Raw genomic sequence first — 23,383 nt, 5'->3', positions numbered from 1 at the left:
AGGGGCAGAGGGAGAATCTATATAATGTGGAAACAAGATATTAGGCACAGACCCTTAATGAAATTAAGTGGAGAGGAGGGTATTGACCTTAAGTCAACAACTTAATTATACCCGCGGAGACTATGTTATCGACATGCAATTATTGTATTCTGTCCTCTGACAGTGGAAGAAAAAGAGGCTGGTTTCATGAATGGCAAAAAAACAAAACAGATAGACTCCTCCTTGGAGGGGGTTATGCACAGCTCGCTGCATGGGAGCACAGGCACGGATGTAAGCCTGACAACACTGGCCCCAAGGTGGTATAATCCCTGACATCTCTGAAAGATGTCTGGAATAAGTGGGCTCGTACTTTTCCACTCGAGTCCTGAGCAGAGGAGATGAAACACATGTAACGCAGCATCCCCTCCCTCTCCCTGTAATTCTGGAAATCGTGGACCTATTGAGAGAGCAAGGCACTCGGAGGGATTGCGGGGGAAATTGGGATTGAATGACAAATTATACACGACAGCGTTGGATGACACGTACTTTAAGTAAGATATCCCGGAGACAGGTTATCAGGAGACCACACCACACACACACACACACGCGCACGCGCACGCACACACACACACACACACACACACACACACACACACACACACACACACACACACACACACACACACACATACACACACACTAACACACACACACACACACACATACACAAACACTAAAACACACACACACACACACACACACGAAAATGAACACACACAGGCGGGGTGAGGCCATTTGAGTTGGCGTGCGGCTTTGTGAGTGTATGGTGCATGTATGTGTGTGTGCATGTGTGTGCGTGTGTGTGTGTGGGAGTGTAATAGTCAAATCTGACAGGTTCAAGTATCTCTCCACTCAGCCATACAGTGGCTGTTTTGTCAGCCTCGGGGGACAATCTAGATGTGCACCAAAGCTTGGCGATAACAAAGCGCACATAACCTCTCTGGGGAAATGAATTCTCCTGCATGAAATGGCCTGCTTATCAGCCACCTTCCATTCTGCTGCCCTTTGCCACCCCTTCCACAATACGGTCCGAGTTGCTCCTCCAAGGTAGCGGGAAGAAGCGGCTTAACGCGTGACTCAGTGTGCGATACTGGTTCTGAACACGATCTTTTTGTGAATTTGCAACAAAAATAAACAAAACAACAACGTTAACTTATCTCCTAGCCAGGCATCGCCAGACCAATTCACAAATAGTGTTCGTTTTCAATTTCCAAGGGGCGCTACCAACGGCGGCAGACCAAAATGTCTGTCTTTAGATAGACCTACAACCAATCAGAGCATTGGGTAGACCTATAACCAATCAGAGCACTGGAGAGACCTACAACCGATTAAAGTATTGGATAGACCTACAACCAATCAGAGCACTGGATAGACCTGCAACCAATCAGAGCATTGGATAGACCTACAACCAATCAGAGCACTGGATAGACCTACAACCAATCAGAGCACTGGATAGACCAACAACCAATCAGAACATTGAATAGACCTACTACCAATCAGAGCATTGGATAGACCTGCAACCCATCAGAGCATTGGACAGACATTCAACCAATCAGAGCATTTGATAGACCTGCAACCAATCAGAGTATTGGATAGACCTACAACTGATCAGAGCATTGGATAGACCTACAACCAATCAGAGCATTGGAGAGACCTACAACCAATCAGAGCATTGGAGAGACCTACAACCAATCAGATCAACGAAACGTGTGACGTAGCGCTGAGCGAGTGAGTTGGTAAATTAAACTTTTACCAAATCCTGGCGGAATTAAGGCAAACGCATCTTTCTAATCAACAAAAGCTTTTAACAGAAAATATATCACCCAGTTAGTTTAATAGTTGCGATAGCGGATTCATCAGACCTTTCCATATCAGCGGCAGCCATCTTTGTAAGGGGCCTCAATGGTGATAGCGGATTCAACACACTATGCCCCATCAGCGGCAGCCATCTTGGTAAGGTGCCGCTTCACGTCAGTGGCAGCCATCTTGGTAAGGTGCCGTTTCACGTCAGTGGCAGCCATCTTGGTCATTTGCGTCAACAGCTCTCCTCTGCATCGTCATCATATCAAACGCACCCAATATTAGATAAACGGATGTGATTGGTCCGACCCTGGCAAGGGCGGGTGGAAATGTGTGTGAATGGGAGGGTGGCCAGATGTACTCTGCAGAGCAAATTAAACATATGCTCGCAGATTTGTCTGGTTCCCAGGCTATTTATCTTTCTATTGTAGTTGAAAATAAAGAAAAGGAAGGAAAGGAAAAAAGAAAAGCTTACCTGTTGCACAGACACCTAGACCTCACAGGGGCTCAGGACTCCTTGCTTTTAAGAAATTCTTTCCCTTGCTCCGATTTCTCTTTGTCTCTTTGAAAATATTTCCCCATCTCAACAGCAGATATGAAAGGACACGATACGTCAATGTGGTTTGGAAAAGAGAACAAGGGAGACAAGGGAGCAAAGTCCAAGTCTGAACTACAAAAGAAATAAAAACCCTGGACACGATATTGACGAACACCTACCTTTGCCAAAACAGCAGACTAATCACGGGTGCTTTAATCCTCCACACTGCACCGCCGGCTACTGTCCAATCAGTAGGAGAAACAGTTTCGCCCTTTTCCAAAGACATTAAACGGCCTGATTAAAACGGCAAAAAGTGAAGGGAGGGGAAAGGGGGGGGCACAAGGCGGCGCTTTCCAGGACTCTCCATCTCCATTTTGGCCGCCCAGCCGCGGGAGAGGCTGGATCGAAAGAAGAAAGGCACACTCTATAAGATGAGAACGGGGGGAGAGAGGGAGTTTGTTGGGGAGTTGGGGAATTGAGATGAGATAGAAGGATGGATGGATAAATGGACAGACGGATGGACGCCAGAGGATCCAACGAAGAGTCCACAGCTGAAAAGAAGCAGCAACACAACACGCGTACATGTTTGTGTGTTTGTGTGTGTTTGTGCCTGTGCTTGTGTTTGCTTATGTGTCGGGGGACGTACTGGCTTGCGACGTTCTCTGAACCAGCTCATTGGTGAAGGCCCCGATGCCTTTGTTGGAAATGGCTGCCAAGGAGAAGGAGTACTCGGTGTTGGCCTTCAGACCCTCCACGGTGTAGGAGTTCCTGGGCCCGAAGGTGAGTTTCTCCTACGTCCAAGTGGGGGAAACAGATTAACAGGATGAAAAGGGAGGGCATCCGAAAAGGACGAAGCGGAGAGAAGATTGGATTTTTGAGATGAGGAACACAGGTCTTACCAAACTGCCAAACTTGACCGGTTTATAAAGAAGCTCGTAGTTGACGATCCCCTCCTTGGTGTAGGCCGGCTCCCAGGTCAGCTCGATACTTGTGTCCGTCACCTTGCCCACTTTGAACTTCCCTGGTTGGCCTGGCACTGCAGAGATTTGGGGGGAAAACTTGTTTTACAACATTTACAGTACGTAGTTAACAAGAGCCCTCCAAAAGGCCATGCATAAAGAAAGTCTTCCATTCACCTTGGGGTTTGGTGTTTCCGGAGAGGAACCAGTCATTCGTGTGATTAATCAATTCTGGTTAGGTGTATCGCCTTTAATTTTGGTCGCACAGCGATCTTTCAGCAAATGTTGATGGGCCAATCCTGCTTAAGAACACATACATGCTGTACATCCACCCCTCCTGCACACAGTCCGACTGACCTCCAGGCATGACCTTGACGTGCACGGGGTCGGAGAAGGGCCCGTCGCCCACCGAGGTGAAGGCCAGGACCTGGATGGTGTAGGTCTCCGAGGTGACCAGGTTCTGGATGGTGGTGATCACACTGTCCTGCACGTTGTGGATCTGCCACTCGTTCATGGGCCGCGACGGGTCCATGGTGTAATAGACGCGGTAACCCTTCACCTGAGAGAGAGAGAGAGAGAGAGAGAGAGAGAGAGAGAGAAACGAAGCGAGAGGGAGAGAAAGAGAGAGAGAGAGAAAGAGGATTCCTTAATATTCCTAAGTCGTAGGGATTTTAAGTTCATCCGTGACAGAACGGTATTAAATGGTCACACAACTAATCCCACTGTCCTGCATTTGTAGTAATCCATAATACCCTGATTCCAACCGCCCCAAACACTGTCGGACAAGATTCTATCGCAGGTATAGGGTTAAATCCCTGACTCAATTTGTGTTTATCATTTGTTTAATTGGATGGTTTAGCGTTCACAAGGCCAAGTCTTCTTATCTTATCTTACCTTTATGTGCAATAACTGCAGCTTTGATTAGTTGTTTATGCACAGTCGGGGATTGCATGGTTGAGGGACGTGTGTGATAGAAATGCATTTTACTGGATGGAAATACAGTAGAGCAAACACTTCACGTTTCAAAGTAAAAGTGTAGCTGCTGGCGGTTGAATTACAGTCAACACAGAAAGATTACGTTTCCAAATCGGGGGAACATCTGCAGGTGAGCCCAGAGCCTGTCCCTTATTCGTTCTTTATTTTTAATTTTGCTGAACTCGGGCGCAGCTTAAGGCCGTTTCTATGTTCCTCTCGCTGTATTTCATGTTTGGATTCAAATTGATTTGATCACTTTTAAATGAACTAATCGTCTCTGTATTTGCAATGGTTTCTTTTTACACAACCTTATAGTATAATTTAAATATAGTACAAAAAACACAAGTTGTAAAGCATTTGTAAAACAACAATAGCAGTCCATAATGGATTATCAACTATAATCTATCATGGATTACAGTCCAATAGTGACCTTCCAGCCTGGTGTAGGACTACTATGCTCTTTGTCCTAATCACCACCTCTGCCGTCTCGCCTGTTATAACCCGTTCACATCTTGAATTCCCATATGTAAATTTTTTTACATGTAATCTTTTGCATGAACGCAGTCAACCACTGGCTTAGCTTTGGATTGCACTGTAGAATATTCAAAACCTTTGAAATATATATGAAAAACACTATAATAATAATAATAATAATAATAATAATAAGAAGAAGAAGAAGAAGAAGAAGAAGAAGAAGAAGAAGAAGAAATATAGCTGCAGGCAGCAATATACGGGGTCCAGTTTAATCATGTAAGGTACGTATTACAGGTTTCGGAGGTTCTGAGGTTCCCGAATCTGAGCTCTGTGATTATGTGATTATGTGCGGGGACATTTGGAGAGGACCGAGGGACTTACTCCTACCACCGATTCTTTCTTTAATCGCTCTCCTTTTGCGGGGATGGGGGCCGTGCTGGGCTCGGGTTGGGAGGAGTGCGGGTTTGAGTTCAAATTGGCATTTTAGGAAGACCCCCTGCGTCAGCTCCAGGGGGGCCTCATCCCCGCTGCGTGCTGCCAGTCGGAGAGCGCCGCAGTCAGGGAGAGAGCCGAGGAGGCTCCTGCTGTACGATTGGCTGTCTGTGTCAAAATGTTTTTTTTTTCTGCTCTGTACGATTGGCTGTTCATGTCACATGTTTGAAGTGATATATTTACAGAGGTTTACAAAGGTAGTCAAACATGCGTCATTTTAGTGGTGACCTCTTTCCTTGGATTATATTTCAATAAATTGCGTGTCCATGAAATAGGAAAAACGTTGGGTATTTCTTTGAGTAATTACCATATCACGGCTTCTATTTTTCCGGCCCCCACCTGGATCTTGATCGTATTACTCACTCACACAGTCGAGTGGACTCGACTTGACGTGTTCACGAGTTCCTGGGGATTAATGTTTTTCCTGTTTTTTCATGAATCCGAAAAAGTAATGGGGACCAAAGAGATTAAATATCAATCCAACAGATCCACAGACATCTACCAGGTAAGAAGGTACATAAACACACACACACACGCCTAGTTTGTAATCTCTAACCACTACAGAGCGACAGAGTCTACACAGCACACTGGATACGATGCGAATGGACATTCTGAACCATAACCTACACATTTATAGTAAGATGATGTCATAATGTGTCTCACTATAAATCTCATCTCGTTCCATTAGTTTTCGAACGTTGGCGTGTCGGTGAAGCATGACCGTCCGGCTAGTTTGGGTCAAATTTGGTCAGTTTTTCACAAATTTCTGCTCGGTATGCGGATCGATTTGGATGAAGGTTGAACCACAAGATGATTGTGAGGTTCCGGTTCAAACGTGATGTAACCCTGTTTGTAACTTCTGCCATTGTTCTGTTCCAGATGGTTTTAGTCTGAAAGATTCTGAGAAAATTTCTCAAACTATTTCAATAGGGGAATAACATAGGCCTAATAACATTCTAATTATTATTATTATAATTTTTTAATAATTCATAATTGTTTATAATCATATAGAAATTGGAAAATTGTATAGAAAATATTATTATCTATGAATAATATATGATGATTATTATTATATTAACATTGTTAATATTGATGTTAATATTAATATTAATATTAATATTAATATTATTATACTTTTAATACTTTATACTTTAAATACTTTTTATTATATTTTTTATTTTTATCACAAGAAACAGCTGTTATCATTCTAACCTGCCCGTTGGGCTCCTCCGGCTCCTCCCAACGAACCATCACGGTGTTCTGGGAAATTATGCGGGCCTGGACGTTGCGGGGCGGGCTGGCCGGCGCCTGCTCCCCGGTGCGGGCGTCCACCCTGACGGACGGCGGGCCCTGGCCAATGCTGTTAAAGGCTGACACTCGGATCTCGTACTCGGTGTTGGGGTACAGCCCGCCGATGCTGTAACGGGTGGTGGTGATGCTGTCCACCGTCTCGTACTTGCTGTCTGGGGCCTTGGCGCGGTACTGGATGATGTAGTAGGAGACCGGGTCCGGATTTCCCGAGTCCCAGGTGATGGTTACGCTGGTCGCCGTGGTCTCAGTGACGATGGGTGTGCCAGGGGGCTTTGGCAGAGCTTGGTTGAGAGAAAAATTTAGAGAAATATTGGGATAAAAATGGCCTTCAATTGATTCTGACCGATGACAACTCCTGACCTGAATTGTCATTCATTTTTACGGAGAGTCAGATTTCACATGCAAAACCTTCAACTCTCAGCGGTGCGAGATATCCCCATTAGATTGAGGGTGTTTTGCATTTTGTACATTTTCTATTTTTTTCACCTTTTGCAAAGACTATGTTAACAACGTTTTAAGCTTTCATTCAAGGAAACTAGTTAATGTCCTGAGCAAACTACTCTCGTGAAAAACCCGGCTCTCCCATTTTCTCCGACATTTTAGGACGCAAGATCCAGACACCTGCACCACACATGCAATACAGCCACCCGAGGGGAGGGTCCAACAGTTGGAAGATTGGTTTTCAGAATCAGTGTAAAGCCAGCTTAATAGCATAGCATAGAAATACATATAGAATCTCCCCACCGCCTTGCAAGTTTGATTATTACACTAGTGGTGTGATAAAACCGCAAATTCACCAAAATACACAGATGACATTTCATTGCATGGCTAAAGTTAACGGGCGGAGCTCAACATCCCACTGTTTTATTTAATTTAATTTCTTTCCCTTACTCTTGACTGAGACCTGGGCGGTGGCCTCGATGATGCCCAGGCTGCTCATGGCCACGCAGGTGTAGTTGGCCGACTCCCGCACGCCGTTGAGCTCCAGGACATTGCGGCCGATCGGCATGTCGTCCTCGGGCGTCAGGTCCTCGGTGCCCAGCATCCACTTGACGTAGGGCATGGGCGAGCCCACCGCCACACACGTGATGTTGATGCTCCCGCCGGGCATGATCTCATGACTGGAGGGGGGGATGGAGAAACGCGGGGCGACGCGCCGCACTGGTAGAGGAGGAAAGGGGGATGGGGGGTGAGAGAGGAGTGAATAGGGAGGAAAGGGAGGGTTGGGGGGTAGGGAAAAGAGTGAGGAAAGGCAAGGGTAGGGCGGGGGGCAAGAAGGGGAATTGGAGAGATAGAGAAATGTAGAGTGAGAGAGAGAGAGAGAGGGACAGAGAGAGAGAGAGAGAGAGAGAGGCATAGTGAAAGAGAGAAGTACAGGGCAGGTGGGAAAGAAGATGTAAGAGAAAGAGAGATAGAGAAGAGATGGAGAGAGAGAGAGGCAGAGAGGCAGAAAAGGAAAGAGGGGGAAATTAGAGCCAAAGGAAGAGTGAAAGAGCGAGGCAAAGAGGAGAGAAGAGAAGAGAAGAGGAGAGAAGAGAAGAGAAGAGAAAAGAAGAGAAGAGAAGAGAAAGAGAGGTGACAGGAAGGGGGAGAATGAACTTCAGGTTTTGTTTTTTGTTTTTTTACAAAAAAACGTACAGAGGGATATTTCAGGTTTAAAGTCCAAACTGCTTCATGGTACTGATGAATTCAACGGAAAAGACAAACATTTTGTGTTGAGAGCTCAACCCGTCAGGAAGGATGAGCTGCCTACTCAAAATAAATAACGTGACAAACTCTTGAGTATCATTTGAACCAGGACATGACACCTATAGTCAGTTTCTCTTCTCTTTAGTCTCTCTCTACCCATCATCCATTTTTGATCGAAGATATAGAAGGTCTGGGTTACCCCATTTTAATTTGGCACAGCTATGATCTATAACACATAACGAACACTATAACGAAAAGGACAAAATAAACACTAAAGAAACCTGGGAACCTCTTCAGGGAGATCCCCGTGCATTCTCTGCAGTGGGATTTTTTTCAGAGCCAATCGATGCTTCCCTGCCCTGTTATCCAAGACCGGCGGGCTCAAGAGGGGGGTGAACCTCATGCGATAGACAGGTCTCCCCCGTTTACAGACGAGGGAGGATGGGGCCAGCTGGACGGCCGCCGTCGCGTGAGAAAATTGACCCACGTCTTTCGGCGTTCAGGTAATCGCTGAGTCCCCCACCCCCCGCCCCCGATTTTTAATTATTTTTTTCTGAAGATATGCGGAGAGAGACTGAACCCATAGGTCGTTCGCATGCCTGGGGTGACTCAAGAGGGAGGAGGGGAAAAAATGGTGGGGAAAGAAAACACAAAGAGAAGAGAACGGAGAAACTGAGGAGAGGACGGAGAGGCAGAGCAAGAGGAACAAAATAGTTTGTAGAGGAGAGAAATGTGGAGAGAAAGCGAGAGAAGACAGCGAGAGAGAGAGAGAGAGGGAGAGGGAGAGAGAGAGAGCGAGAGGGAGAGAGAGAGGGAGAGGGAGAGAGAGAGAGAGAGAGAGAGGGAGAGAGAGAGGGAGAGAGAGCTCTGCTTCTCTTCAAGACAATGACAGGCAATGCAGCAAAGGACAGCCACATTGTACACCGAGATACTGTACGGTACATAGGTTTCGGAACTGATACGGAGTGCGTGGAGTCGGAGGATGAGTTGTGTCAATGCGGAGAGGAGGCGTGGATCGGGGTGGGGGGATGGGGTCGGGGGTGGGGGCGGGCGGGGTCTAAATAGGTGTTTTTTGGGGAGGGCAGATTACAGAGTGATCATTGGACACATTCAGTAAGGAAGACACCAAGACAGCATGAGAGAGACAGAAACGGGGGGGGGGGGGCGGGCTGCGGCTGAGAGGAGGGGGTTGAAAAAAAAGGTAGAACGTGAGGTTGTATGTGCATGTTAATAAGTTGAGAATAAACTTATGTACATGTGTCTGTCGCTCCTACACACCAGGGGTGCGGACAGAATGCAGAGAAAGGAGAGAAAAGGGGGGAGGGGGTGGGGCAGGAGAGAGAGGGGGGGGGCCGGGAGATAAAGAGAGAGAGAGAGAGAGAGAGAGAGAGAGAGAGAGGTGTGGGTTAGAAGAGGGGTGGGGGGAGGAAGGGGGGGGTGGGGGGGGGGGGGGGGAAGAAGAAGAAGAAGAGAAGCGAGGAAGAAGAAGAGACATGGATGTATTTAAAAAACACGGCTGAATCAGACTCGGGCCCCCGTTTCACAGGACGCTTCAGGAAAATAATATCAGGAGAAAAAAAGACAAAGAAAGAAAGGACTTTATTGGATGTCGAGAGAAAACCTCCAAAGGCCAGAACACAGGCAACGGAAAAACAGATGGACGGAGAGACCGACGGACAGAGAGAACTCTGGATGAAGAGGAGATGATGCGAGGGGAGGCAGAAAATATACCGAATTATAACGTACTTGTGTGAACTACTTCTGAGGCAAGTGTATGAGTGGGAAGCCTTTATCAATGGTGCTTTTGTTTTCTTGCTGTTGGTTACTTTTCGGTCTCGACTATCGAATTCTAAACAACTGGAATTGCTCTTTTCTCCTCCAGTGCCCAAATCCATTACAGTGCTTGGGTAATATTCTAGAAATTAACTTCTTTGCGAGTTAAACGGTGCGGCGGAACCTCACATCAACCTCATTGCACTTGGAATCTTCACGGGCCACATCCCCATAAATAAAAGAAGCTAGAAACAAATACAAGTTAGCTTCATTTGGGCAGAACTTCAAGGGCCGCGCGGGGGTAAAAAAAAAGAAAAAAGAAAAAAAAAAGTTGTTTTAGCCCATTACCCATGACCATTTTCCCGGTGACATCTCACATTTTTTTTTATATTGTTGAGCAACATATTGTTGGTGAGGAGCCTACCTCAATCTTACCGCGGTCCTGCAATTACGGTAACACGTTCAGCATTTTGAGCCAAAGTTGCTTCCCGTGGCTGACCGGGAGATCATATTGAGGGCAGGTTTTTCACCAGATTGTTCGAAATGTCCAAAGCCCGAAAACAGAGACAACATTAAAGCTCCAAAAATGTGATCTATCATCAGGAAAAGGGTCAGGAGTTCTAAAAAACTTGTAGATAGATAGATAGATAGATAGATAGATAGATAGATAGATAGATAGATAGATAGATAGATAGATAGATAGATAGATAGATAGATTCCCAGGTTTGGACAAAGGAAGTACAAAACAACAGTAAAGAGACACAGCGAGAAGTAAAAGACCTGTTAGAAACGGACATGGTTAGACAGGCAACACCTCCCCCGCGGCGGCATGCTGGAGCCTGGGGCCGCTTCATGCACACAAACTCCAATCATTTAGTCCAGAAAATTCACGTGGACGGTTAAAACAAACAACCCCAAAGCACATGCCACAGTGTGGTATCGGTATGGATGGAGATGAAGCCCCGGCTCCAGCGGGCCCTCCGAGAGAACCTCGATCGCACCTTTGTTCTAAATATACCACCCGGGACGCCCGCCCACCACATGACTCAAGACTACTCCATCTACTGCGACGATCTTGGATAATCCCTCCCGTGGAGTGAGTGTCCGGGGTGAAGCGTATTAATCAAGCCGTGTGGCAGCGTTCTTTTTTTTTTTTTTTTTTTCTACCGCCACAGAGGCTCCGCTGCGTCCCTTATTAAGCGTCGAGTGTCGTTAGGCACCCTGCTTCCTCTGGAGGGGAGGGGGGGGGGGGGACCTTGGATTAGCGCCGCGTCTCGCCAGCGCTGTACCTGTTTCGGTACAGACACCTGGGGGGTGGGGGCGGGTTGAGGGGGTTGGCTGACATTTACACGCCGCCGTCCCGTCGGTCTCAAGGACACAGCTTTCATTACCCACTGTAATAAGATGGAAATCATTAATACCCCTCCCCGCTCTGCGTTGGGAGGAGAAAATTTGCGGAGAGACATCTTTTTGCAAAATGTCAGCCGGCGGCGTGTGCGGAGGAGATAGCGCCAGTTTCATGGGGAGGTTTGTCGGAAATACTGATCTATTGAGCTCAGGAGATTTTTTGCGTCCAATAAAATGAAATAAATAAATAAATGGCATGAGAACCGCTGCCAAAATTCTCCCACCGCCAAGAATGATTAAAAAAAATAATAATAAAACAAAAACGCCGTTCCTGTTCTTAGAATGGGAGCACGGGTTGGGAAAGACGTTTCTCAAAGACGCACGATGCAGCACCACGCGCACACAAAACCAGACGTGCACGAGCAAAGTGCAACTGGTGCAAACAACAAGCACGAGCACACGAGCACAAAGGGCAGGGCGAGAGATGGTGGGATGAAAACGAAGAAACGAAGACGACTGGCTGGATAACGAGGAGCGAGCCGACAAAGGCGTCGGCTACCCAGCATGCCGTGCGGCATGCGCCCGTGTCAGTCAGTCAGTCAATCCAGTGAACACACAAACATGCAGCCGGTGCTCTTTTCTCTCTCTCTCTCTCACTCTCTCTCTCTCTCTCTCTCTCTCTCTCTCTCTCTCTCCATGCAAACATCTCCTCTTTTATTTATTTATTTATTTATTTATAATCTTCCAATTCCTGGGTCTCCATGACAACAAGATCATTCCATGCAGTAACACATTGATCGAGAGGTTGGGGTGGGGGTGGGGGCGAGGTCCAAGGCAATACCAAAGTTCCGCACAACGCAAGGCCCCACAATGCACTCTGTCCATCACAGCAGCTTCTTTTTTTTTTTTTTGCTAAACAACCTCCTCCGGTCGTGCGTGTGACATGGTCACATGTGGGGAACGAAGTCTTTCTCTTCGCCGATGAGCTTCGAGTATTCCTCTCTCTCTTCTCCTCTCTCTCTCTCTCTCTCTCTCTCTCTCTCTCTCTCTCTCTCGCTCGCACGTTCGGTAATCGGTTGGGCTTTTTTTTTTTCTTTCTTTATTCTTTTCTGAAACAAAGCGGTAACCAAGGGGGAAAAAAAAGAAAGGAGCACACCAACCTTCTCGAAGCTCTGAGGGATGGAAGGGGTGTTGATGTGTTGAACACAATGACGTGTGGGTGTGGGGAGGGGGGAAGAGAGAGAACGGGGAGACACAGAGAGAATAAAAACGGCCAGCGCAAAGCCACACACACACACGCACGCGCACACACACATCGTATACACACACCACTTTCCAATCAATCATCATTCCACATGAAAAAGAAAAAACTATGAGAGACACAGTTAACCCCAAAAAGTCCCAGGACCGGAAGGAGGTAAAGAGGGATGTATAGGAGAGTGGGTGATCGGTAGAAGATCCGTCCATTTTCTGCTTGTTTCCCGCCAAAAACGGCATTCCGACAACCAGCTCTTTATCGTCTCCCGGCCCCACGAACCGTTTTTTTTTAACTTAATCAGTCATGTTTTCATGCAGTTTTTTTAAACCGAGGCGTCGTTCCCCAATTGCGAAGTGCCAGTCGAAAAAAATACGGGGACGCAGCCACCTCGATTTAATAGAGATGAGGTTTTTTTTAAAGGTGACTTTGGAAAAAACAAACAAACAAAAAAAGAAATTTAAAATAAAACACCAAAGCATAAGTTAAGACATATATCGTAAGACAGGGTTAGTATTTTCAAACGTGTTAATAAACAAGGTTAAAATGTGCTGCGGGCGTCTAGAAGGTAAACAACACTTATGGGGGCGAGAAGCACTTGCTATACTACATCGGTGGTGACTCCTTCTTTTGGTGTGTGTGTGTGTGTGTAGACGTGTGTTGGGGGCGGGAGCGCGTGGTGGGGTGGGGTGGGGTGGGGGGGTCTCAGAGTCCTACCTCGCACGTAGAGGTTGGCGGGGGAGGAGTAGCGGACACCCTGGGAGTTGGTGGACACGCACTCATACTTCCCTTGGTCCGTCTCCTCGCTGTTCTCGATCTGCAGCGCCCCTGGAAGGATAGACAGAACAAAGACAGAGAGAGAGAGAGAGAGAGAGAGTTGAGTTGATGATTCAGCTTTTCCTTTCTTTTTCTACCTCTCCTTTACAAGGTCCTCGTCTGTGTCGCTTTTGTTGCGTTTCCTTTCTTTTCTCCCTTCCATGAAAAAAAAACAAACAAAAAAAACAAAACACTCCCACAGCATGCCAAGCCAGCAGGGGGCAATAATATTTCATAAAACACAGTGTCAAACACCACAGAAGAACATTATGAGCACGCGTTAATATTCCTGCACGACACTGTATAGGCTTGATTCCGAAAGTTGGAGAGACTTCTAAACTTTTCATTTGAGTTCGTGGCGTTGAGGTTGTGGCGTCAGCGTTTGGCAACTGGTGTCTACAACCCATCCTCTTCTGTGTCTCTGTGCTGGAGGGCCCTGAAAACACCACTTGGGTGGCGTCTGGGAGGCGGAACTGCCACAGGGGCCTCTCGAAATTTCCAGAATGTGCCTCACCGAAAGTTGAACCGAGGTCTTGGTACGATCCCCGAGTGATGCTCAGGGAAAGGGGCGGCCAAACTTGGCAACGCTTCAACTCTTCCACTCGTTTCTCTTTCCTTCAGCTTCTCTCTTTCACCTCCCCCTTTTTTTTTTTACCTCCCTCCTTTCCCTGATCCCGGTTAGCATGCCGTCGCCGTAAAACGTGCTATAATTACCACGCCTGTTAGTTTGACAAGATGCTATTCTTACTTCCGACCTGCGTCTTTTTGTTTCCTCCTTCCTTCTTCCTGTTCTGCGTTTCTTCCCACTTTCTGCTGCACCGAGGGCCTTTTAAATGACGAGCTGTGAGATTTTCTACATTTTAGTGCTGCTCCGTCACAAACACCTCGGCTGAAACGCGGCTTTGACAGGGAGCCAGGAGGAGGCAGGGAGGGAGGGAAGGCGTGGTGGAGGGAGCGAGGAGGATTACACTAGCGACACGAAAAAACAATGCCACACACACACACACACACACACACACACACACACACACACACACACACACACACACACACTGACACACACCGAGGATGTACACAGGGCGAGGATGTAGTACACCAGTACACTGCAGTAAAAAGCCTCCTGTTTCCGTGTGTGTGTGTGTGGGTGTGTGTGTGTGTGTGTGTGTGTGTGTGTGTATGTGTGAGCCCCCACCCCCCCCCCCCACTCACACACATAGACACACACACACACGGCAGTGCTAAGTCTTAAAAAGCTTGGTAGAGCCAACTTGACTGACAAAGGGGCGGTGTGTGTTGGACTGAAGCTTTCCTGGGAGACTGTGTCCCAACAACAACAACAGGGATAAGATTGGCGATTTCTATGAATTGCCACAGGACTTCAGCACACACTCTAATGCAGGGATGTGTGTGTGTGTGTGTGTGTGTGTGTGTGTGTGAGTGTGTGTGTGTGTGTGTGTGTGTGTGTGTCTGTGTGTGCAGTCTGAGACAGAGGGTGCCTTGTGAGTGGGCGCTTCCATGCCACCGAGATTTTAAAGCAAGAAATTCTCCTAACGAGACAACGGCTGATCTGTGGAAGGCTAAAAGTTACCACGTCACCCAGTGTTTTTCGAGAGCTCCGAGGGAAGAGGCAACGTTGCGAGTCAGCGAGGGTCCAAGTGTGTGTGTGTGTGTGTGTGTGTGTGTGTGTGTACGTGTGTGTGTGTGTGTGTGCGCGCGTGCACGCCGAGGCTGTCATCTGTTTGCCTCTGTCTTCTGTAGCTACATGAAAAGGAAAACAGCCCACCCCCTCCTTCTCTCCATCACTCCCTATCTCTCCATCGCGCCCGTCCCCACGGTATATGCTGCGGAGTGGGGAGATAAACAGGAATAAATTATCCGAGCCGAGAGCCAGAGCTCAGGAGAGGGAGCCCATGAAATGGAAATGGAGAGAGCGAGAGAAAGATAGAGATGAGATGAGAAGAGAGCGATAGAGAAAGAGAGGAGAGAAGAGTGAAGATAGAGGGACGAAACAAAAGGAAGGATCGGAGCCGGACAGGTGGAACGCTCAAAGCACCGACTCCTGGACAGGCCGGACGTTGCAAAAGTCGGAAAAATGGGGAAATCCGCCGACGCTGACGGAAACTTTGTTCTGCGCAGACGTAGATGTTGAGCTTGGCTAGAAATGAGAGATACAACTGGAAAGTGGTATTCCGGGGAGTTCCCAAAATGAGATTTAACTTTGGTAAACCGAGCTGCGGCGAGCTAGGGGATGGTGCACTCTGCATTGTGTGGCACTGGGACCCGGCCGATCAGATGACAACAGAGCTGGCAACCTGATATTGGTGCAAGACTGTGGGGGTGGAACGGCTCAGCCTGGGCCCTGCCTGGGAAGTGCTGAGGCAATTTAGAAAATCAATGTATCTACAGTACTTTATGTATCAATATATCTTTATATCTATGTAACTATCTATCTATATAACTATAAATCCATGTAACTGTAACTATATACAGTGGTGCCTTGATTTACGAGTGCACTAACATACGAGTTTTCCGAGTTACGAGCCGTCGTTCCGTCGATTTTTTTTGTGTTTTGTGCTCGCGTTTTGTGCATTTTGTGCAGTTATTTTGCCCAAAAAAAATTCTAACCATGGGTCCTAAGAAAATAAGTGCTGAGAAGACGAAGCGGATGATGTAGATTGAATTAAAACATGAAATCATAGAAAAACATGAGCGATTCTCTTCGAAATTCTCTTTAATTATGTTTTATTATGTTTTTATACAATATTTGTTATTTACAAATACATTTTTCTTATTTAAAAACACGTAACAAAAAACAATTGGGGTGTTTTTTTGGGGGCTGGAACAGATTAATGGCATTTCAATTAATTTCAATGGGGAATATTGATTTGCTATATGAGCAGATTGAATTACGAGCTCTGTCAGGGAACGAATTAAACTCATAAGTCAAAGTACCACTGTATCTACTTTATGTTATCTACTATGTATGTACTGTATGTCTATCTGTGTATCTATCTATGTATATATTTGTCTGTCTATCTGAGTCTACCTACATATCTATCTATCTATCTATCTATCTATCTATCTATCTATCTATCTATCTATCTATCTATCTATCTATCTATCTATCTATCTATCTATCTATCTATCTATCTATCTATTTATCTATCTATTTATCTATTTAAATGATAACACCCATCATAGTCCTTGATCCTTGATAATTCTTAATGGTCGAGGCAGAGTGGTGATGTCTGTGCGGCGATGCAAAACCAACTCTTGATTCTACCATTAAGGCGTGAAAAGCTGATCTTTGCTGGAAAAATGGTTCCAAGGTGACCTCCCGAACAGACTGCTGGAGTTAAAATGCAAGTTTTCCAAATACTGTCTGGCAGGTAACAGGTGACAATTTCCCATGCCTGAGACTCCCCTCCATTAACTCTGGTCTAACATGCCCCAGAGACTTTGTTGTTTTTAACATTGGAGATACGCGAGCAAATAAGGACATAAGGACTATGTCAACAGAAAAATGCCAGAATCCATAAAACCCTGACCTTATGCAGAAAATTGTGTTGACATTAACAGTTGAGGAACAGTGAGGAATTCATTGATGAAAACAGCAATAAAAACATTTACAACGTATTTTATATAACATTATGCTACATTATATTTTATCATTATTCTTCCTATGGCCATCAGATTATTATTTCCTAAGAATGATAATACTTTTTATCATCATAATAATAATAATAATAATAATAATAACAGTAATAATTATAAATTAGTCATAGCAGTCTAATTTGTCCTAATGCAGATAATTTGTGCTGTAGCCTTAAAAAACATAAGCACTGCAATGTGTACCCTTAAGGTCCTTGTCTCAGGCCATAGATCCAACTCATAACAATGGCCATAACTATGATCATAGCCCCTGGTCATGGCAGAGAGCTGAGCTGCAGTCATCAGACGGGTCCGTTCATTACTCAGTCGTCATCCCCAGGGTTCACATCGCGTACCATCTGCTAGAGGCTGGTTTTAAGTAGGCCTATCACATGCTTAGGTAAACGCTGCAGCACTCGCTCCCAAATGGCAGTGATAGATGAATAGTGCGTCTCAGTTCTCCTAATGCACACCTAGACCACCACAAAGCAGATGGCACTGAAAACAGACCAACGTCTGTATGGCCGTATTGAGTTCAACGTAACAGTGGACCATATGCTTACCCATATACCCCTGGGAAGCTGATGTGCTTGCGTGAGCATGCCTACCTTCATTTATGTGTCAAAAGCTTGCTTATAAATGTGCAAGGGCGATGGCCGTATCTTTGCACCTTGAACTGTCATGAACAGACACTCCGTGACGTTGATGGATACTGAAGGGCTTCAACGAGGCTAGTGGTCTATGTGGACCCCGGACTCGAGTGCAGTAGTTCCTTGATATCATATTCTCATCGCTGCCCAGGTACTATAGGGCCACCATGCTGGCCCGAGATAAAACGGGGAAAGACAAACAGGAAGAGAAAGAAAAACTAAACAATGTCTGCGCCTCATAACAAAACCATTGGCTCGGGCCCAGAGAGAGCTGGCACAGATCCATCATCTGAAAGGCCTGACTTGGAAGCGGTGCCGCCATTTTTTCGTAATTGAGTCTCCCGAATGTGGCTATAAGTAAGGCGACTGTGATCGCTCAGAGGTTTTAGTGGAATCATTACACAGGTTCACTGGACAGCTGGGAATTGGGCATTGGCTTTCAAAGCTGGTTGCCAGCAGGGCCCGTCAGACTTAGTTAAGCCAGCACGAGCGGACGTGATGTAAACATCTGTTCTCCGCTTTGGCAAATGTAGCGTATCTTGCAACTTTATTGCAGTTATAGCCACAAAAAGCGACATGTGCAAGCAGTAGCGTAGCCCCATAACCCTTTCTTATCGGCATACAAGCGTTTTTTTGTCGGGTGGTGAGAGCTTAAGCGGTGATTAATCTGTGAAGTCCAGAAAATGCTTGTGCATGGATTTCTAGCACTCTCTCTAACAGTACATGTGTTCAAACCAACCCATCAGTTTGTCACGTCAGACGCAACAAACAATTACAGTGCTGCCTCATTAGCGGCGGTTGTATGTTATTGCCTCTTTCACGGTCAAATAGATTTATGATGGCCGGCGTCTGCTTTAGTGATCACCTGTCGTATAGTATTTCATTTTTTCTAATCATTTCCATGCTGGGGTCCTGTTTCACATTGCACTCCGTGTACGAGCAGAGTAAATTAAATGTTAATGGCGTCTACTACAGATCTTGTTTTCTACCTTCCTCCGATGCAATTTATTTTCTCATTTCACTTGAAACAAATATTAAAGATTTCATTATAGATTTTGCTTGTTTATGCTCATATAGCATAATTATTTTTGTCATGATTTTAAATAAGTCTTTGTCAAATAGCTGACTGTGGCCATTCTATGGTTTTTTATCGTTTTACATAGTTAATATCAAAATGTGCTCAGAAACAAACAAACAATAGCAAATGTTCCTTATGTTGGGACATAAAGTATAAAGAAAAATAATGGACTCTTTTAGGTGTGGTCTCAAGGCCTTTGGATATTTCGAAGAGAGAGGCCGTAAATCAAGAGAAAAAGTAAGGAAGAGGAACATCCACATAAACGTTGTGCCAGCTACCGGATGAAAAATGTTCAGCGGAGGAATAAATGAAATTATCCGCAGATGGAACCAAACTCAATTTACCTCAAACGGCAACTTTTTGGTTCAAACAGGAATTTGCAGGTGATTTGATTTACTTTCTGAAAAAAGGAGGAAGGCAGCGAAACAAAACCACTCGTGATAAAAAAAAACACTGTATAGAAGGAAACTCAGCACGGGCTTGCTTGCCATGGTCCTGCCGCTAATTAGGAGTTCTCACTCTAAACGTTCTTGATCCCTCCATCGGCGGAGGGTGAGGGTTGCGTCAACTTGACTAGCGTTTAAACCACATTCATCGTTCAATAGGGCCCTCTCTTCCAAAACTGCAGGAGAGAGATAAAGGCAGGGCTGGATACAGGCTCAACGTATGGATGTTGAATCTTTTGTTTTTTCCCAGATTGAGAATCAATGTGCTTCTTGGCATCCATTGGGCTTCATCGCCATTTGGCACACTGCGCGGGGACACGTTGACAAAGGGCAGCGGTGATCGCTGAAGGTTGCTGCCTGACAACGAGCAGCCCTCGTAGCTATCGGGGAAAACGACAGCTCGGGGGGAATACGGATGAAGCCGCAGACAGGATGATTGCCAACTGTTGGCGCTTCTCATCCGGAAAAGGTTGCCCGAGGAGTGAAAAGCATTGACGGAAAAAGGGCTCCAGGGTGGTTCTGGAGAGACTGCATCGTCTTGGAGCTGAGATCTGATCTCATCTATTTTTATTTTTTTTATTTTTAAATAATTCAGGCCGTTTCCTGTTCTGTCTCGGGGCTGATTGATCACCTTGTCCCCTCGTCCCTCCCTCCTCCCTCACGGCGGGAAGAGAAAAGGAACAGTGGCAAAGCAGTCAGAGCCCTGCTTCCTCAACCCACGTCCCTCCTCCACCTCCTCCTTCCCGGGGGGGGGGCTAACTAATTAAAACTAGTCACCTCGCTGTAATGAAATCGTACTTTTTGAAGTCTATAACTCAATCCGCGCTTCAGTATTCAGCAGTGTGACGCAATCCGCTCGGCTCCTTTAAGGACCACGTTTAATCGCTTATAAAATAGTCTAAACGTTATTTCTTCCCCACCAATGGTTAACTGTGTCTCTGCGGATGCCAGTTATCTGCGCTGGTGTCAAGCTTGGGAAAGGTTACACCCGAGAAAAAGAAATTTGAATATATGGGAGGCAAGTTCATTTCATTTGCAATTTAATTTCATCTGGATGTCCCCCGATGGACAATTCTGCCAATTAACACTGGCGCCTGTTTGAATGTTAAATGTTGAATACGGAGGCTTGTGTCCTGTCGTTTGTGTGCTAGCTGGTCCTGGAGGAAAGAAGTGCAGGTGGTTTGAGAGGCAGGAGGTTTTCAGAAGGTATGGTGTCGATCGAGTTACTGTGCGTCTAGTTGATTACGTCATTTAACAGCAGTCCTCCCCCCTCTCCATCTCACCTGAGCGGAGCTGCTTGATGCGTCCCTGGCTGCTACCGGGCTCCACAGGCAGGAAGTCCTTAAACCAGGAGATCTCCGGGTCGGGGATGCCGCTGGCGGCGCACAGCATGGTGGCCGTCCTGGTGCGCTCCACCACCTTCAGCTGGGGCCCCATGTCGATGCTGGGGAAGCCGAAGGGCAGTAGATCCTCTGGAAAAGGGGTGGATAGAACAGAGAGAGAAAGAGAGAGAGAGGGGGGGGGGAGCAAGAGAGAGAGAGAGAGAGAGAGTGAGTTATAGGCAGGAAGTGGAACCATCTGGAGTTCTACTCTCACCCGCTTCCTCATTAAGACAATCCACGAGGACCGTCCCTCCTCCACTTGAAGTGGATGGCGGCAGATTTGGCCACAACACAAAATGACACACGGGTTTATCTGCTTGTTGGCTTGTTGTCACCATTCACAGAGAGAGAGAGACCATGTCCTTTCTCAGTTCAACACACCGCCCCCCCCCCCCCCCCCCCAACATCTGCGGGCCGTGTCAAAAGTGGAATTACCGGCAAAGACAGCAGAGCAGCCATCCCGCTAACCACTCATTAGGCGTCCTCGGCAGCCGGGCACAGACACGACCAGATTTAGTGTGTCTGTGGGACAGCTGGCCACAGCACACACACACACACACACACACACACACACAAACACACACACACACACACACACACACACACACACACACACACACACACACACACACACACACACACACACATAGGACCATAAACATACTACTGAGTCAGTATGAGTTGACCTTGACTAACCCACCCATACACACACACACACACACACACACACACACACACACACACACACACACACACACACACACACAAGACCCCAGCCCTACCTCACTCATGCTGTCCTAGCCAAATGTCCAACTTCTCCTTATGACAGAAAAAAAAATAGGTGATGGGTGGCGGCGAACCCTGGGTTGCACGCAGCGTGGCGCAGGGCGATGTGTTGGAAATGATTCCTGTCTCATAATTATGCAGAGGAATGCTCAGAAAGAACGGTAGCAATTAGAGGCTGGGATACAGAGAAGGGGCAGGGCACTGGGGCTAATAAAGACTTGTTAGTGGTAATTGTTAAAGTGTAGCTGTGATTAGAAGGGCCAGTCTGGGATGTGACTCGTGCATGTGGATATGTGTGTGAGTTAGGGGGTCATCCCTAGGTGTGTGTGTGTGTGTGTGTGTGTGTGTGTGTGTGTGTGTGTGTGTGTGTGTGTGTGTGTGTGTGTGTGTCTGTGTGTGTCTGTGTGTGTCTGTGCGCACGCGCATCCGCGTGGGGTATCAGCATGGGGCCAGAAATGTAGATTTGTTTTGTATTCAGGCGCAAGGTTGTTGGGGTGTTTATGGAGCATCGCACAATGACACTTACTTAAGTACGCGGACAAATTAGGGTTGCGCGTGTACACACACACAGACACAAAAACAAACATAGAAACATGCACACACACACTTTCTCTAGTGAATGGGATAAAGCGTCTCCGTGACAACGGTCCAGATGGCCAGAAACTTAATGAAGCGTCCATCAAACCTCCTGCTTCCTCTTCCCTTACCATTTTTTTTGCCGCGCACACACACACACACACAGACACACACACACACACACACACACACACACACACACACACACACACACACACAGACACACACACACACACACACACACACACACACACACACACACACACACACACACACACACACATATGTATGTATAGAAATTAACACCTCTCCCATGCCAGATACTAATAATAAATTACATTATATTACACAGATAATATAATTACATATCCTAAAATCATTTTTTATATCTAATGCAATTATCTCGACACACTACTGCTCAGCTAATAAATCAAAACCTGACAAAGCCTTTGGACTGTCAACAACAACAACAAAGTTTGGTTGCTCAATAATCTCACCATTGACTGACAAATCTGGAGCATACTGAGCCGACCATGCCCAGGGAGACAGATCGTGAACGCCTCAGCTGTCTGTGCGTATGTGTGCGTGTGTGTGTATGCCTAGGTGTGTGTGTGTTTCCACTGTTTTTCCTCCTCCTGCCGGCCCCCGCTACCTTAGCCACATGACGGACACGCACCATCTGCCTCCACCTACTCTGCAACAAGCCGGGAAGAAACGGAGCGGAGATATGAAGAGAGGCCCGGGAGAGGCCGCTGTCAGATAGCATTGTTGAGCCCCCGGGCTGAGATAGGAGGGAGGGAGAGAGGGGGTGAGGTGACCAACTTTGGTTTGAGAATCGGGGGGACACAATAAAACGGGGACGTGACCGTATCCACTCGGGGGAGGGGGGGTATAATAAAAATACACTGTTGTGGCGCACCGATCACGGGCACACCATCGCTGCCGCACGCATCATTGGTGCCGTGGGAGACAGATGTGCAAATTGCATCCTGATCGCTCCCTCTCGGCGCCCCCGATGCGCGCATCGTCATATATTCTTTTTAGGGGGGTCAACTCTCTGTTTTTCCCTGTCCTCCCTGTGATTTCCGCCACTGACCACCACCCCCCACTCACACACCTCCGCCTCGGGCTAATCGATGCTAATGACCTGGCTGAATGGAGGCCAGTGATACCGCCATCGACAGGACATGGTGGGGGGGGTGAGGAAACAGAGGGGGAGGATCAATAGGTGGGTCAGGAGGCGAGCTCCCCTGAGCCTGAGGGTTCAGATGGGCTTTTTATCAGCCCACTGGCCACGGTGACATGGACTCCGGCTGTTAATTAGAGCACGCTATTACAATGGGCCA

General features: G+C 46.7%; 1 protein-coding gene across 1 annotated transcript in view; it reads right to left on the bottom strand.

Annotated features, from left to right (window-relative positions):
- LOC307238052 (receptor-type tyrosine-protein phosphatase S-like) overlaps nucleotides 1–23,383 on the bottom strand; it is a 54,179-nt gene that overhangs the window by 21,743 nt on the left and 9,053 nt on the right. The window contains exons 4-10 of the mRNA XM_080010897.1: nucleotides 20,577–20,765; nucleotides 13,370–13,480; nucleotides 7,480–7,749; nucleotides 6,490–6,869; nucleotides 3,694–3,895; nucleotides 3,277–3,413; nucleotides 3,024–3,168 (exon numbers count right to left, since the gene is read on the bottom strand). Coding sequence (XP_079867023.1) covers nucleotides 3,024–3,168; nucleotides 3,277–3,413; nucleotides 3,694–3,895; nucleotides 6,490–6,869; nucleotides 7,480–7,749; nucleotides 13,370–13,480; nucleotides 20,577–20,730 — 1,399 coding nt within the window. The 5' untranslated portion in view covers nucleotides 20,731–20,765. The remainder of the gene's footprint in view (nucleotides 1–3,023; nucleotides 3,169–3,276; nucleotides 3,414–3,693; nucleotides 3,896–6,489; nucleotides 6,870–7,479; nucleotides 7,750–13,369; nucleotides 13,481–20,576; nucleotides 20,766–23,383) is intronic.

This window comes from Zeus faber (genome assembly GCF_960531495.2).
Source record: "Zeus faber genome assembly, chromosome: 12".
Classification (NCBI taxonomy): domain Eukaryota; kingdom Metazoa; phylum Chordata; class Actinopteri; order Zeiformes; family Zeidae; genus Zeus; species Zeus faber.
Note: the sequence above shows the minus strand (reverse complement) of the source record. Positions and strands in the feature narration are given on the sequence as shown.